Below are 12417 nucleotides of genomic sequence, written 5' to 3' on the forward strand. Positions count from 1 at the left end.
TTTACACAATGCTGTACCCCCTCCAACTGTATATATATATATATATATAGGCCTATATGTGTTCCCCATTTTCATCTTTTTATGTTTGAAACTTGCTTTGGCAATGTAAACATGTTTTCTCATGCCAATAAAGCTCCTTGGAATTGAGTAAACCATCAGAAAGATTTGATTTGGAATGGGAGGTCAAGAAGGGAAGAATGCATGCACACCGCTCAGAAGTTTGCCAGACAACACAGCACAATATGCCCCAAGCAGATACATTGTTATCTGGTCACAATGCCAGGTGTTAAAACTCAGTACCATTGACCAGTTAGGGAGCTGCTTCACAAGCTTTATCATTCAAAATATAAAATGGTAAATGGTGCATTTATATAGCGCTTTTTATCCAAAGCGCTTTACAGAGATTGTGCATTACATTCACCCATTCACGCACACATTCATACACCGGTGGCGGAGGAAACCATGCAAGGCACCAACCTGCTCACCGGGAGCAATGTGGGGTTCAAAGTCTTGCCCAAGGACCCTTCGACATTAACTCAGGGGGAGCCCGGATTCGAACTGGGAACCCTTCGTGCTCTAATAACGGTTTCTCTACCCCTGAGCTATGCCGTCCCACAATATAAAAATTTAGGTCACATATTTCTTTGTATCATAAGTCCTCACAATACTTGCAAATATGGGGCCTTTTGTAAAAAAGCTAGTAATAAAATGGAATATGGAATGGCCAAATCAAATCAAGTCCAATAGAAATGTTAGGGAGATTTTTAAGGAGGCAGTTGTATACACAAGCCCTCTAAACATAAGCGTTTCAATAACTTTAAAATGTCTTAGTGCACCTGGGATCAATCTTAAGACTGATAGTTATAACGGCCAATAGTATCAAACATTGGCTCAATACGGCCACTGTATAAAGGCCAATAAGGTTAAGACTTGACAAGGTTAGGCGCTCAGGTAGCGCAGTGGTAAAGTCCCTGCCCACCACGGAAGGATGTGGGTTCAAATCCCGTGGTGCAACGGACTATGTCGGGCGTCTGTGCCAACACAATTGGTCCATGTTCGGGGGAGGGAAGCCTGACAGGGAGGGTGATACTGGTCATTGCATCTATTCCTACGGGCTGGGGCAGCACCTGTCAGCAGGGAGTGTTGGGCGGGAGGAGTAGGACGAAGGCTCCAAGTCTACGTCCTCCTGGTGGGGGCTCCTCAGTGGCAGGTGAGGAGAATGTGTGTGGAGAGGAATCAATTGGTATAACGACTAAATTGGGGCAAAAAGGAGTAAAACTAATTGGATAAAAACCCTCTGGGACTCAAATTATAGAAGAAAAAAAAAGACTTGACAAGGCTACATTTTACACATTTGTAACGAGTTTAATACAGATATGTACAAGTGGTGCATTGCTTTGATTCATTAAAGCACACACGATTTCCATGGGTCAACTGTACAGAATTATTGAAAGGACAGATTCACATTTAAGCATGTGATTCACGTCAACTGTCTCAAGATATTCTAGTTACAAAATGGACAAATTAATATCATTCAAGTTTAAAGCAACGACTTGCACTTATAAAAGAGCATAACGTTTCCCCCCCTCCAAAAAAAACTATAACTTTTCAGGTAAAAAAGCATTTGTGATATTAAGACCAATAAAAAAATACCCCCATAAAAACAAAACAACTCAATTAAGAGTGCATTTAAGAGTCCAGAAATCTACAAAAGCTTCATCCAACCACAGAACATTGACTGAAGATCCTCAATGAGTGCCCTTAACTGGTGTCCATCTGAAAATTAGGAAGATGAGACAATGATTAACGATCGATCACACTAACAGGATTAATGCAAAACATTGGATATGCATGTTAGTTTAACCAATTGAAACAGTTTACAGTTTAGGCATTTAGCAGACGCTTTTAATCCAAAGCGATTTACAAAATACATCACTATAATAAACAAGATAAGATAACATGTCAGAACATAAACAACAATATAACAAATGCATTTGAATATCAATCTATAAAAACTATATAATCAATAAAGAAAAAAGGATTCTAAAAACCGGAGAAAAAAAAACAAATGCTAGCTTCCTGTATGGTCCTGTAAACACATTTCATCGTGAAATAAAATGGCATATAATTTATTAGAGGCAAAGCAGCAGTGTCATCCTATAGCTGGCTGACCTCCAATAGAATCCAAATTACAAAAAAAACTGATACTTCTCCCCATATATAGGTTCCCAAATGTTTTAGCTTGAGACCAAGAGATTAGATTTTTGCCCGGGACCCAAACTATAGTGACAACAGCAGATCTACAAGCTCACAACGCATCGCAAGCTTGTAGATCTGCCACATTAATGAAACTACTTAGAAGAATTATAGATATTATAGATATTTTGTATTATTCAATAAAATCTTGTTTTGAAATTTAAAACATTAAGGGACCCAACCCAGTGCTTGGAAACCGTGCCATATATATTATGCCCTTACCTTAGCATTGTAAGCATCCAACTGGGCATCCAGCTCCTCTGCAGACAGCTGGGGTTTGCTGCTCCCACCTCGTCCGCCACCTCTTCCTCCACCACCACCTCGTCTCCTGCCCCTGAAGCCTCCACCGAAGCCTCCTCCACCGCCGCCGCCACCACCACCACCTTGCCGTGCTTCCCTCTTTGGAAAATTGGGCCGCCCAATCCTGTCCCTGTCAAATCCTGAGCTTGCTCTAAAATGCAGAGGAAAGAAGAGACGTACTTTAGATGGTGTCATTAAGCACTAACTATTCTGCGCATGTCATAATATGTAATTATTATTGATCTGAAAGCTCAGAACAATGTAACAAGACACGTTGCGAGCCCCACAAACCCAATAGTTATGATTACCATACTGTTCCAGTCTACCAGTAGATCACTGGTGGAATGAATCTAGCAGCTACATAGCAGACAATTACTGTTACACATGCATTTGTGGTAAAGGTGCAAACAACTTTACTGTGCACACATCCTCTGTTCTGACAAAACGTTTTGGTCCCATTTAGACTTAGGTATAATCTGATCCCAATCACTAGTTGCACAGTAACATTTCTGGTGCTTAACACAACACCCGAACTGAACCCAGATTTTTCAGTTGGTGACCCATGAATACTTATACTGCAGAGTGAACATTCACTCACCGTTGTGCCTGTGGTCTCTGTGTCTCAACTTCTGAAGTTACTTGCTGGATTTTCATGGGAGAACCTAAGAGAAGGTAAATGGTTAATAATCATACAGAAACAAGACAGTCTGAGGTGAAAGACAGAAACCAAAAGAAAGTGCTCTCACCATCAAGTGGCACGCCATTGTACTGTTTCATCGCCTTTAAAGCGTCTGCCTTCTTTTCAAAGTGGACATCTGCGGTTCCCTGACTGCGACCAGAACGATCATAGTGCACAGATGTCTTCTTTAAAGGTCCAAACTCTGCAAACAGCTCCTGAAGAAAGAAAATGATGAGTTTAAACACCAGAAAAATTCACCTCCATTGATATCGGCAAACTTTATTAAAGGACAACTTTATTTTTTTTACAACAAGGGTTCATATTTTAGATTGTAATTAAAGAATATAAAAGATGAGTGTTAAAATGATTTAATTTACTTCTTTCTATTGTTTTAGAGATTCTTACGTCAGTGGCTGGGGGCATGCGTACAAGTAGCTAAATATGTCATTTTACACAGAATAAGCCCATTCCCAAGATACAACGCAACCTTTCATGGTTGGATGTGACTTAAGGGGGCTAGAAGTGTTACTGTAAATAGCAATAAAGAAACGGCTGGCTTATTGTGTCTGCTTATTGTGTCTAAAATGTGGGGCATACGCATGCCCCACATTTCAGCACGGTAAACGCGATAAAACATAGAACAAAGCAAATGAAAACATTTTAACACTCACTTTTTCTTTTCTCTAATTACAATCTAGAATATGAACCCTTGTTGTAAAAAAAAAACAAAGTTGTCCTTTAACAGTATAAACACTACAGAGGAACAACATTAACGTTTCCCCTAATTGATCATGCATGTGTATCACTCCTTGAGGGATCATTCAAGGTATGGATTTCCGATTAACCGATTTTAAGCAACGAATTAAGGTAGTTTGTCAGGTTTCTGAATTACCTTTAGGTCTGCATCAGAGACACCAAAGTCAAGATTGGAAACTAGGAGCTTGCCGCCAACTTCAATGCCTCTTCCAGCTCCCATCGTTGCTCCTCCACCTCCTCTAGTGGTCCCACCAATGCCTCCATCATACATGTCATGTTGCCATTTATCCGGCAACTCTCTGGGCTGAAAATATTAAAGAATACAATCGATTAATTACAGATACCAAAGATGACTCTTGAAAAATAAATACAATGGGGGATCCAGCCTAAAGTGTTTTTCAATCACCGCAGCATCTTGTTTACTGAGAAAGTATCGAGGTCATACTTGATGATCGACAAAGAATCGCCATTTTGTTTCAGACAAGTTATACAATGATTCAAATCGTGATCCAAATATTGAGGGCAGGCAGGGGGAAGTGAAATTGAAAATAAGAAGCGCAGTGATGTAGAGTAAACACGTCTAGAAGTGCCGCGAATCCAGTAATTTAGAACGGTGGGTTTGTTACCATTTAGCCATTGTTCAACAGCAGCTGATCCTTTTCCAGTGTAAATCCAAACACGAGGACATTTTTATCGCGGCATTTAAAAAACTATATTCCATTCCGGAAAGAAAGAACAAACAAACGTAAAGTATAGTTATTATGTACCCGCTAGCCATCTTTTTACAGGTGTTAACACATCGATGCCTTTTAACCCGACCCCAGTTGAACCCTGGCGTTCAACGAAACTCCATTGTCCTCTTTTAGCACCGCTACAGAGGCTACCACCGGGGTTTATGGAACACGCGACGCCGTTCTGTGTATCAACTCCAAAATCCCTACTCATGACTAAAGTCTGTTCGTTTGAATCGTTTCATATCATACCCTGCTGTACGGCGTGGGTCTGCTGTTTCTCTCCCGGCCGAGGTTGTTCTGTCGGCCCCGCGCAGGCCCGGATCCACCGCCGCCCGACCGACCCGAACTCCCACTGCGCCTCGACGCTCCTCCGCCGCCGCGGCGGCCTCCTCCACCTCCTCCTCGACCGCTGCCTCCTTTCTTGCCCAGCTTGATGATGTCGTCCAAGGACATGCTCATTTTATCTGCCATGTTTACTTTGTTTTAAATCAAAGCTTCGGTCGTAGTAGTAGCGTCTGTGTGTGTGCGGCCTCGTACGTAGTTTACCCAAGTTGAGGATGACGTTGGCGAGCGTAACACACCGGCTGCTGATGCGTGCCTTTAAATACCGTGACGGGGGGACGGCAGGAAGTGACGAGCACAGCTTTCAGCTACAACTTCTGGTTGGTTGAAAGTCACAATGATACGAGACCGCCCCCTATGGACCGGACCGCCCTGTCTTCAACGTTTTCAGGCCAAGGACCCCTAGCTGAGAGAGAGAGATGAAGCAGGGACCCCCACAACCTATCATTGTTTGACAGCACAATTATCAGTGTATGTTGGATTCATGTCAAATTGTGTTTGAACCGTCAATAGTTAATAAACTTGACCTTTCTTTCAATTCAATTCAATTCAATTCAAAGGGCTTTATTGGCATGAGAAAACATACGTTTACATTGCCAAAGCAGAAGTGTACACAATACAATACAATCAGAACAAAATATGTACAGGTGAAAACAGTTTTCAATTCATGCATCACGGTAACGTGCAGGCAGAGCAGGGATATATAGCCTACAATGGTTTTTAAGGTGGTTGGGTTCCATTTGATATCCTTCTCTTATCACAGCAGCTCACGAATCTTGCTGCTGTGTTTGCACATTATTTTACTTCACACAGCAGGTATGGGAGTTTTTCATCATTGGTCATATTTTCAAACTCTCCTTGGGTGGTTATGATCTGTGGGAAGTATGTGTCTCTGATGTCTTGGTACAGCGGACAGGTGGTTAGAAAGTGTAGCTCAGTTTCCACTTCATTTTGTGTGTGGGTGCAAAGTCTGTCTTCTCTAGGGAGCCAGGTATGCCTGTGACGTCCTTTCTCGATTGCAAGACTGTGCTCACTGAGTCTGTACCTAGTCAAGATTTTTCTTTGTTTTGGGTCGGCCACCTTGCTCAGGTATTCTGCCATGGTGTATTCTCTGTTTAGGGCCAAATAGCATTCTAGTTTGCTCTGCTTTTGGGTTGCTTCTCTCTCCAATGTGTCAGGTAGCTTTCTTTCTGCTGTTTTATAATTTGGTTTAGTCCAGTGAATTGTCTGTCTGGTGGCTCTGCTTGTGTTTGTGTACAGAGTTCCCGGACCAGTTGGCTGAGGGGGCATCTCTCTAGGGTTTCTCTGTGTGTGAGTGCCTTGTTATGAAGTGCACCTGGGTCACTTTCTTTTAAGTGGTTATAAAATTTGAATGCTCTCTTTTTTATTTTGATTATGAGAGGGTGTCGTCCTAATTCTGCCCTGCATGCATTATTTGGTGTTTTCCGCTGAATTCTGAGAATTGATTTGCAGAATTCTGTGTGCAGGGTCTCTATTTGATGTTTGTCCCATTTTTCAAGGTCTTGGTTTGCGGCTGGTCCCCAGATCTCGCAACCATAGAGGGAAATTGGTTCTATCACAGAGTCCAGTATTTTTAGCCAGGTTTTTATTGGGATGTCTATTTTGATGTTCCTTTTGATGGCATAGAAAGCCCTTCTTGCCTTGTCTCTCAGGTCTTTTACAGCTTGGTTGGTCTTTCACTTTGTACCCAGTCTGCTCTTTTCCCCCACCAAAGCTCTTTGCCAAAAATAGAAGATCTGCTAACTCTTCAAGCGAGGCGTTGTGAGCTTGTAGATCTTCTATTTTTGGCTTAATTTCTCAGAATATGGACACTAGTGTTCAAGTGGTTAATATAAAATATATATATATATCACTTAAAGATTTGGAGGACCCCCTGTTGTAACTCCGAGGACCCCCTAGGGGTCCAGGACCCCCTGTTGAAGACCCTTGCTCTATGGAACCACCAGGGTTCATTTGAAGAACACGTTTAATCTAATCATTGTTATTATTATTTTACATTTGTAGACCTACGCTATTTCAGTGATATAGCATTGTATTTTGTTTAGTAGTCTAATTGTTTTTACACGATTTAGTGCCACCCACTGTATTTTACCACCTTAAATACAGTGGGTAAAATGTTATATTTGTAATGTATTGTTGCTCCAGTCACTACTACCCCCCTTCCCCACTTTCTCGTGTGTGTGTCCAGTGTCATTTTGAATTTATGTAGCCTAATAAGCGAATCAATCAGTCTAATCAATCAATCAATCAGTCAATGAGTAATCAGGGGAATGTAGCCCTCATATATATTAGTCATGTCAATAATAATAAACAGTGATAATATTGGGAAATGAAATAATAACTAAACACACTGTAACGCTAGATGGCGGCGAAGTCGCAGATAGCCCGTGTTATCTTTCTGTCCTCCGACATGTAGGTGGCGACGACGTTTAGTGCTCATTTGCCTTTTACAGAAGAAGCCTTTTGGTGAAACCGTGAATTGTTGTGGAAGAAGGCAGGTTTTCTGCTCTAAAGTAGAACGAAATGAAGGTAAAAATCAAGCAATGGAATGGTGTTGCATCCTGGCTGTGGGTTGCCAACGATGAGAATTGTGGAATCTGCAGAATGCCCTTCAATGGCTGCTGCCCTGACTGTGAGTAAACGCCAACAACAGCCAAATAACCACCAGTGATGGAAAAAGTACTCACGTAAAATTATCAATACTGCATTGTAGAAATACTCTGTTACAAGTAGAGGTCCGGAATTCAACCAAAGTAGAAAATACTAATTTCACAAGTTTTAGAATGTATACAAATATTTGAAAATAGCAGATCTACAAGCTTATGTCTGCTATTTTCAAATAGCCAAAAGATATATTGGGCAGAAGTGATGTATGTTGTGTAACTTGTGTAATAATAATCAATCTACAGAGTATACTAGTTACTAACGTTTTCAAATAAATGTAGTGGAGTAAAAGTACAATATTTGGATCCAATGTGTAGTGGAGTAGAAGTAAAAGTAGACCTATTAGTAGTAATTGGAAATAATCAAGTACAAAAATATCTCAAACTTGTCTTGTACTTAAGTACAGTAGGCTACATAGTTACATTACACCACTGTTAGCCACACATATTTGTTTCAAATAAGGTGTAGGGGTATTTTGCATTCACTGTATTGTTGTGGTAATAATGTTTGGGGACAAATAGCAGTATTTTGTTAAATGTGTTCATAGGGAGTTGCGCTGTTGACTGTTCATAATCATATGTACATATAATGATTAGTAGTCCTTGGTGGTTGTATCAATATCAATGCCCTAGTGAATAGTGATTATCTGGTATTTAGTTCTTACTGTATCTCAATGGTTCTAAAACATTTCTGCGGGTCTCCATTTGAAAATAATGGTAGATAATCACTTCTGTATCTAATAACATGCTTCGTGTTACAGGTAAGGTTCCAGGGGACGACTGTCCACTTGTCTGGGGCCAGTGCTCCCACTGTTTCCACATGCACTGTATCCTCAAATGGCTGAACTCCCAACAAGTCCAGCAGCAGTGCCCTATGTGTCGACAAGAGTGGAAGTTCAAAGAATAACACTACCTCTGAGGCAGCAACACATTGGTCTGCCTGACAAAGACTCAGAAAGTGCCCTGCTGTTTTGAGCTCACATCTGGATGGGTCCAACTGAAACAGGTTTCTGTTTCACACCTGACATTAGCATCCCAAATGCACCTTGATGAACCATTTGGTCACACGGTCAACAATGGACTTATCGCTATAATCCTGTTCGCTGACGCCTGATCTTGTTTGCATTTTTCTAACAATTCTATAGCTTTTTATGTACCTCTTCAACCAGTGAACCGTTTGCTGTGCATTATGCGTTCAGTGGACAGCAGTCATGTAAATAAAACAAATAAAAAGGGTAGTTTTACTCCTATACAATATACAGGTGATTTAGTGCATCATTTCATTGATTAATTACTGAATGAGCGTCTGAGAAACTATGCATGATGGAAACCAATCAATTTCTACGGGTATTCAATTTCATTCAACCCCTTGATAGGATTACCTCTTTCTATTATGTCCTACCGTGAGCCGAGAGAATGCCAAGTTTCATCCACCCTAGTATTGTTTTCAAATTTCAACCCTCTATAATATGTTGACAGAATGGCTATACATTGAATTAAGTTATGCTTTGTCTAGATTCCCCCACCCTACCCCTTTACCCAGCTTTGCTCAAACCTCTTCTCCCCAATCCAAACACAACAAACATACAATGTACGTTCATAAACATGTCCCACAAACAACTAAAGTACACATGTAGCTAAGCAAACTGCTGTTCTAAGTATCACACAAATTGTATTATCACAGCTATGATAACCACACACAAGAGCACTATCCCAAAGGCAACACATTTGTTCTGCCCAACAAAGACTCAGAAAGGCCCTGATGTTTTGTGTCTAGATACATCTGTCTGGATCCAGTTGAGACAGCTTTCTTTTCACACTTTTATTAGCATCCCAATACACCTTGGTACCTACTTTGGCCAGTTTTGTTTTGCATTTTTCTACCAGTTCTCAAACGTTTTTATGTACCCCCTCAACCGGTGAACCATTTAATAGACAACAGTTATATAAATTAAATAAAAAGTTGCTGCTTTCTTTTTTATATACTAAGTTCTAACCCATATTTAGTGATTTAGTGTATAATGCATTTGATGAGCTTCTGATGATTTACTCATGATGCAAATGGAATTTCTATTGCTATTCAAATTAACATAACACTTCCAACCCATTGATGGGACTACCAACACATTGTATGCCCTACCTAGTACATACAACTATTCAAGAGCATGTCAAACTTTTGTCCACCTATATAATCTATATAATTTCCAACCCACTATGGCAGAAGGTCTGTAATTTCATTTTGTGCTGTATCTTTAAATCTATCATAGAGCATAGTGTTAAGCTTTTTGTCAAGTTACAGAGCAATAATTTATGTGGATGTGCTGTTCTAAACATAACTGCATTTAGATCTGTACTGAATCAAACTTTTAATCAAATCTCTAGTTGTGCAGTGTTATACAAAATATGGGAGACAGTAAACCAAGAGCATGTTTCTTTTGTTTTCTTTAATAAATAAGTATAAAAGTACTATAATGTATAAACAAATACAAATAAATACAATTCACTCGAAAAAGCAGAATACCGTTTTAACAAAACAAAAAACTGAAGGAATATGTATTATTCCTAAAGAAAAATGTAAAATGTATAATGATGTCGAAACCTCCCCTAGAATTCATACACCACAGTACTATAAAAAGTAGAAAAACTGCTAATTGAACCAGAAAATAACATGAAATGTGTGGAGATTGACAGGGAGAAACCCATACCTATTTTAAAAGTTCATTCTACACTCAGCAGTCAGTCCTTCCTGCTGCCAAGTGCTTGACCTCAAACTGTTGCAACTCAAAATATGAGTAATGAGTACGGTCAGCTTTTTGGCCCGTACCATGAAGGACCGGGAATTTGGAAGTAGATTCAAGTTGCGCTTTAGGTCACGAAAGGCAGTCGATCTCAGACAGCCTTGGCGAACAGCTCCAACAACTTCTTATTCTCCGCAATCTCCGGGTCGATTAGATCAACTGGTTTCTCCCCAGATTCATTCTCAAGTTCATGATCAGCCCCCTTGGCGAGAAGGTACCTGACAAACGGAAAATAGCCAAGGTTAGACAAACAGGCATCATGTCCTGCTGCTTGTGTCATGTTGGCCAAGTGGACTTCGAGTTTCAGGGAGGTCAAAGAGGTACAAGAATGCTGCAGTTATGCCAGCTTCTCTTACACATCTTTTTATGCAGAGCTTCCCAATCTGGACTCCGGGCCCCACTTGGGGGGCTGCAAAGATCACAGAGGTGGCGTGAGACCATGTCTGTTTTGAGGTAGTCAAAACATTTTAAACATGCTCAAAATCATAACTTATTATAAGTCCTTCACCCACTGTCTCCTGAGTTATCAGTGTTATATCAGTCAAATTAGTAATATGCAGTAGAGCTCAGCCTCTCAGCACAAGTTTGATGAGTTGATTGTCTAGCTTTTTTGCATAAATAATGAGACTAAGATGCTTACCTGGCAATGTCTGGGAAACCATCACTGCAGGCCATGTGGAGAGGGGTCCATCCTTCGTTGTCTCTCTGGTGGATGTCTGCTCCATGCTTGAGCAGTAGCTTCACACATTCTAGGTTTCCAGACAGTACAGCCTCATGGATTGCACCCATACCTGATGGTAATAACAATGTCAATACCATTAGCTTTGTGCAAAAATGCTGTTGAGGAAAGCTACTCTTATTTTCACCGATTTTATTTTTGGAGAGCTTAATCCAAAGTGCTGACGGCATAACAAAAATAATAATCCTGAAATGTATTTATGGAGCCTTACCAGAGTGATAGATTGTGTCCAGACTGACTCTTCTACATCGCATAAAGCGTCCAATCCTCTCCAGCTCACCCCTTCGTACATAGTCCTGGAAGACAATGTCATTGGAAAAATGTACAGTGTGGATTTTCTTTAGCGAGTAGCGGTCCTTGACTGCATCCTTCTCAGAATAAAGGATTCCCATTGCTTGGCTCATCCAAGAAAAAATCCAATTCCAAGTAGTTCCTCTTTCCACTCTCAATGAAGTTCAAATCAGCTTGTTTCTGTTAATTAACAAATATTTTAGAGATCAGTCTTTTGACAGGAGAAAGATAAGCAGCATGCTCTCCTTCAGTGTATATTCAGTTTTTGCCTTTGCAAGGCACTTCATCTAGACCCCTATATACTCTCAGCTGGGCTATTTTAGGACATGTCATGTGGGACACGTCACCTCACAGATCCAGTAACTCAAATTGAAAGCTGAGCGTCCGTCTAGCTATAGGTCCCTCCTACAAGCTAGTCATTACTCCCAGACATACAGACATAACTCAGATCTAAATCCATGGCAATAGTAACCTCCGTTTCTCGCATAGCTAGATGTTGACCATTCCAGATACATTACAACAGGTCAAAGGTGTGAGGTAAAGGTTACAGGAGATACTAGGGTAGTAGGGGGCCAATCATGTCCATACTTTTAAAGAACTACATTTTCAGGCCGCTAGTGTGTGTGTGACCATTTTCATGGCAGACCACTGAACAGCGTTTTTGCCAAGTTTGGTGCGCGTTGGAGCAACGGTGTTCCTGTGGCCCCTGGTATAACTATTTACATGGCAGACCCCTGAACTGTGTTTGTGCCACATTTGGTGCTGATCGGAGCAACGGTGTGCCTGTGGCCACTGGGGGCCCCTAACATGACTATTCTGATGGCTGACCCCTGAACAG

General features: G+C 40.8%; 3 protein-coding genes across 3 annotated transcripts; 1 reads left to right on the forward strand and 2 right to left on the reverse strand.

The window, feature by feature from the left end:
• Nucleotides 1-1421: 1421 nt before the first annotated feature.
• On the reverse strand, nucleotides 1422-5276 carry LOC308282492 (THO complex subunit 4-like). Its single transcript, XM_080722857.1, has 6 exons — nucleotides 4975-5276; nucleotides 4128-4295; nucleotides 3303-3450; nucleotides 3155-3218; nucleotides 2479-2707; nucleotides 1422-1776 (listed from the first exon to the last, which is right to left on the reverse strand). The coding sequence occupies exons 1-6, from the start codon at nucleotides 5194-5196 to the stop codon at nucleotides 1762-1764; spliced, it is 846 nt and encodes a 281-aa protein (XP_080578983.1). The 5' UTR covers nucleotides 5197-5276; the 3' UTR covers nucleotides 1422-1761.
• A 2276-nt stretch (nucleotides 5277-7552) lies between these two features.
• On the forward strand, nucleotides 7553-9002 carry anapc11 (APC11 anaphase promoting complex subunit 11 homolog (yeast)). Its single transcript, XM_080722280.1, has 2 exons — nucleotides 7553-7720; nucleotides 8513-9002. Exons 1-2 carry the CDS (start codon nucleotides 7612-7614, stop codon nucleotides 8656-8658), a joined length of 255 nt encoding a protein of 84 aa, XP_080578406.1. The 5' UTR covers nucleotides 7553-7611; the 3' UTR covers nucleotides 8659-9002.
• Nucleotides 9003-10195: 1193 nt separating this feature from the next.
• Nucleotides 10196-11869, reverse strand: ppp1r27b (protein phosphatase 1, regulatory subunit 27b). The gene is made up of 3 exons (XM_080721399.1): nucleotides 11500-11869; nucleotides 11190-11340; nucleotides 10196-10767 (listed from the first exon to the last, which is right to left on the reverse strand). Exons 1-3 carry the CDS (start codon nucleotides 11690-11692, stop codon nucleotides 10641-10643), a joined length of 471 nt encoding a protein of 156 aa, XP_080577525.1. The 5' UTR covers nucleotides 11693-11869; the 3' UTR covers nucleotides 10196-10640.
• Between the last annotated feature and the right edge of the window lie 548 nt (nucleotides 11870-12417).

This window comes from Nannobrachium achirus, assembly GCF_963921795.1.
Source record: "Nannobrachium achirus genome assembly, chromosome: 3".
NCBI classification, from domain to species: Eukaryota; Metazoa; Chordata; class Actinopteri; order Myctophiformes; family Myctophidae; genus Nannobrachium; species Nannobrachium achirus.

Coding starts and splice junctions, on each gene's coding strand:
- LOC308282492 (XM_080722857.1), bottom strand. CDS start 5,196: ATGGCAGATAAAATGAGCATGTCCTTGGACGACATCATCAAGCTGGGC. Junction 4,296..4,974: donor GACCCACGCCGTACAGCAGG/GTATGATATGAA, acceptor TAATATTTTCAG/CCCAGAGAGTTGCCGGATAA. Junction 3,219..3,302: donor CAATGGCGTGCCACTTGATG/GTGAGAGCACTT, acceptor ACCTTCTCTTAG/GTTCTCCCATGAAAATCCAG.
- anapc11 (XM_080722280.1), top strand. CDS start 7,612: ATGAAGGTAAAAATCAAGCAATGGAATGGTGTTGCATCCTGGCTGTGG. Junction 7,721..8,512: donor CAATGGCTGCTGCCCTGACT/GTGAGTAAACGC, acceptor TTCGTGTTACAG/GTAAGGTTCCAGGGGACGAC.
- ppp1r27b (XM_080721399.1), bottom strand. CDS start 11,692: ATGAGCCAAGCAATGGGAATCCTTTATTCTGAGAAGGATGCAGTCAAG. Junction 11,341..11,499: donor GGACACAATCTATCACTCTG/GTAAGGCTCCAT, acceptor TATTACCATCAG/GTATGGGTGCAATCCATGAG. Junction 10,768..11,189: donor GGTTTCCCAGACATTGCCAG/GTAAGCATCTTA, acceptor TCCGTTTGTCAG/GTACCTTCTCGCCAAGGGGG.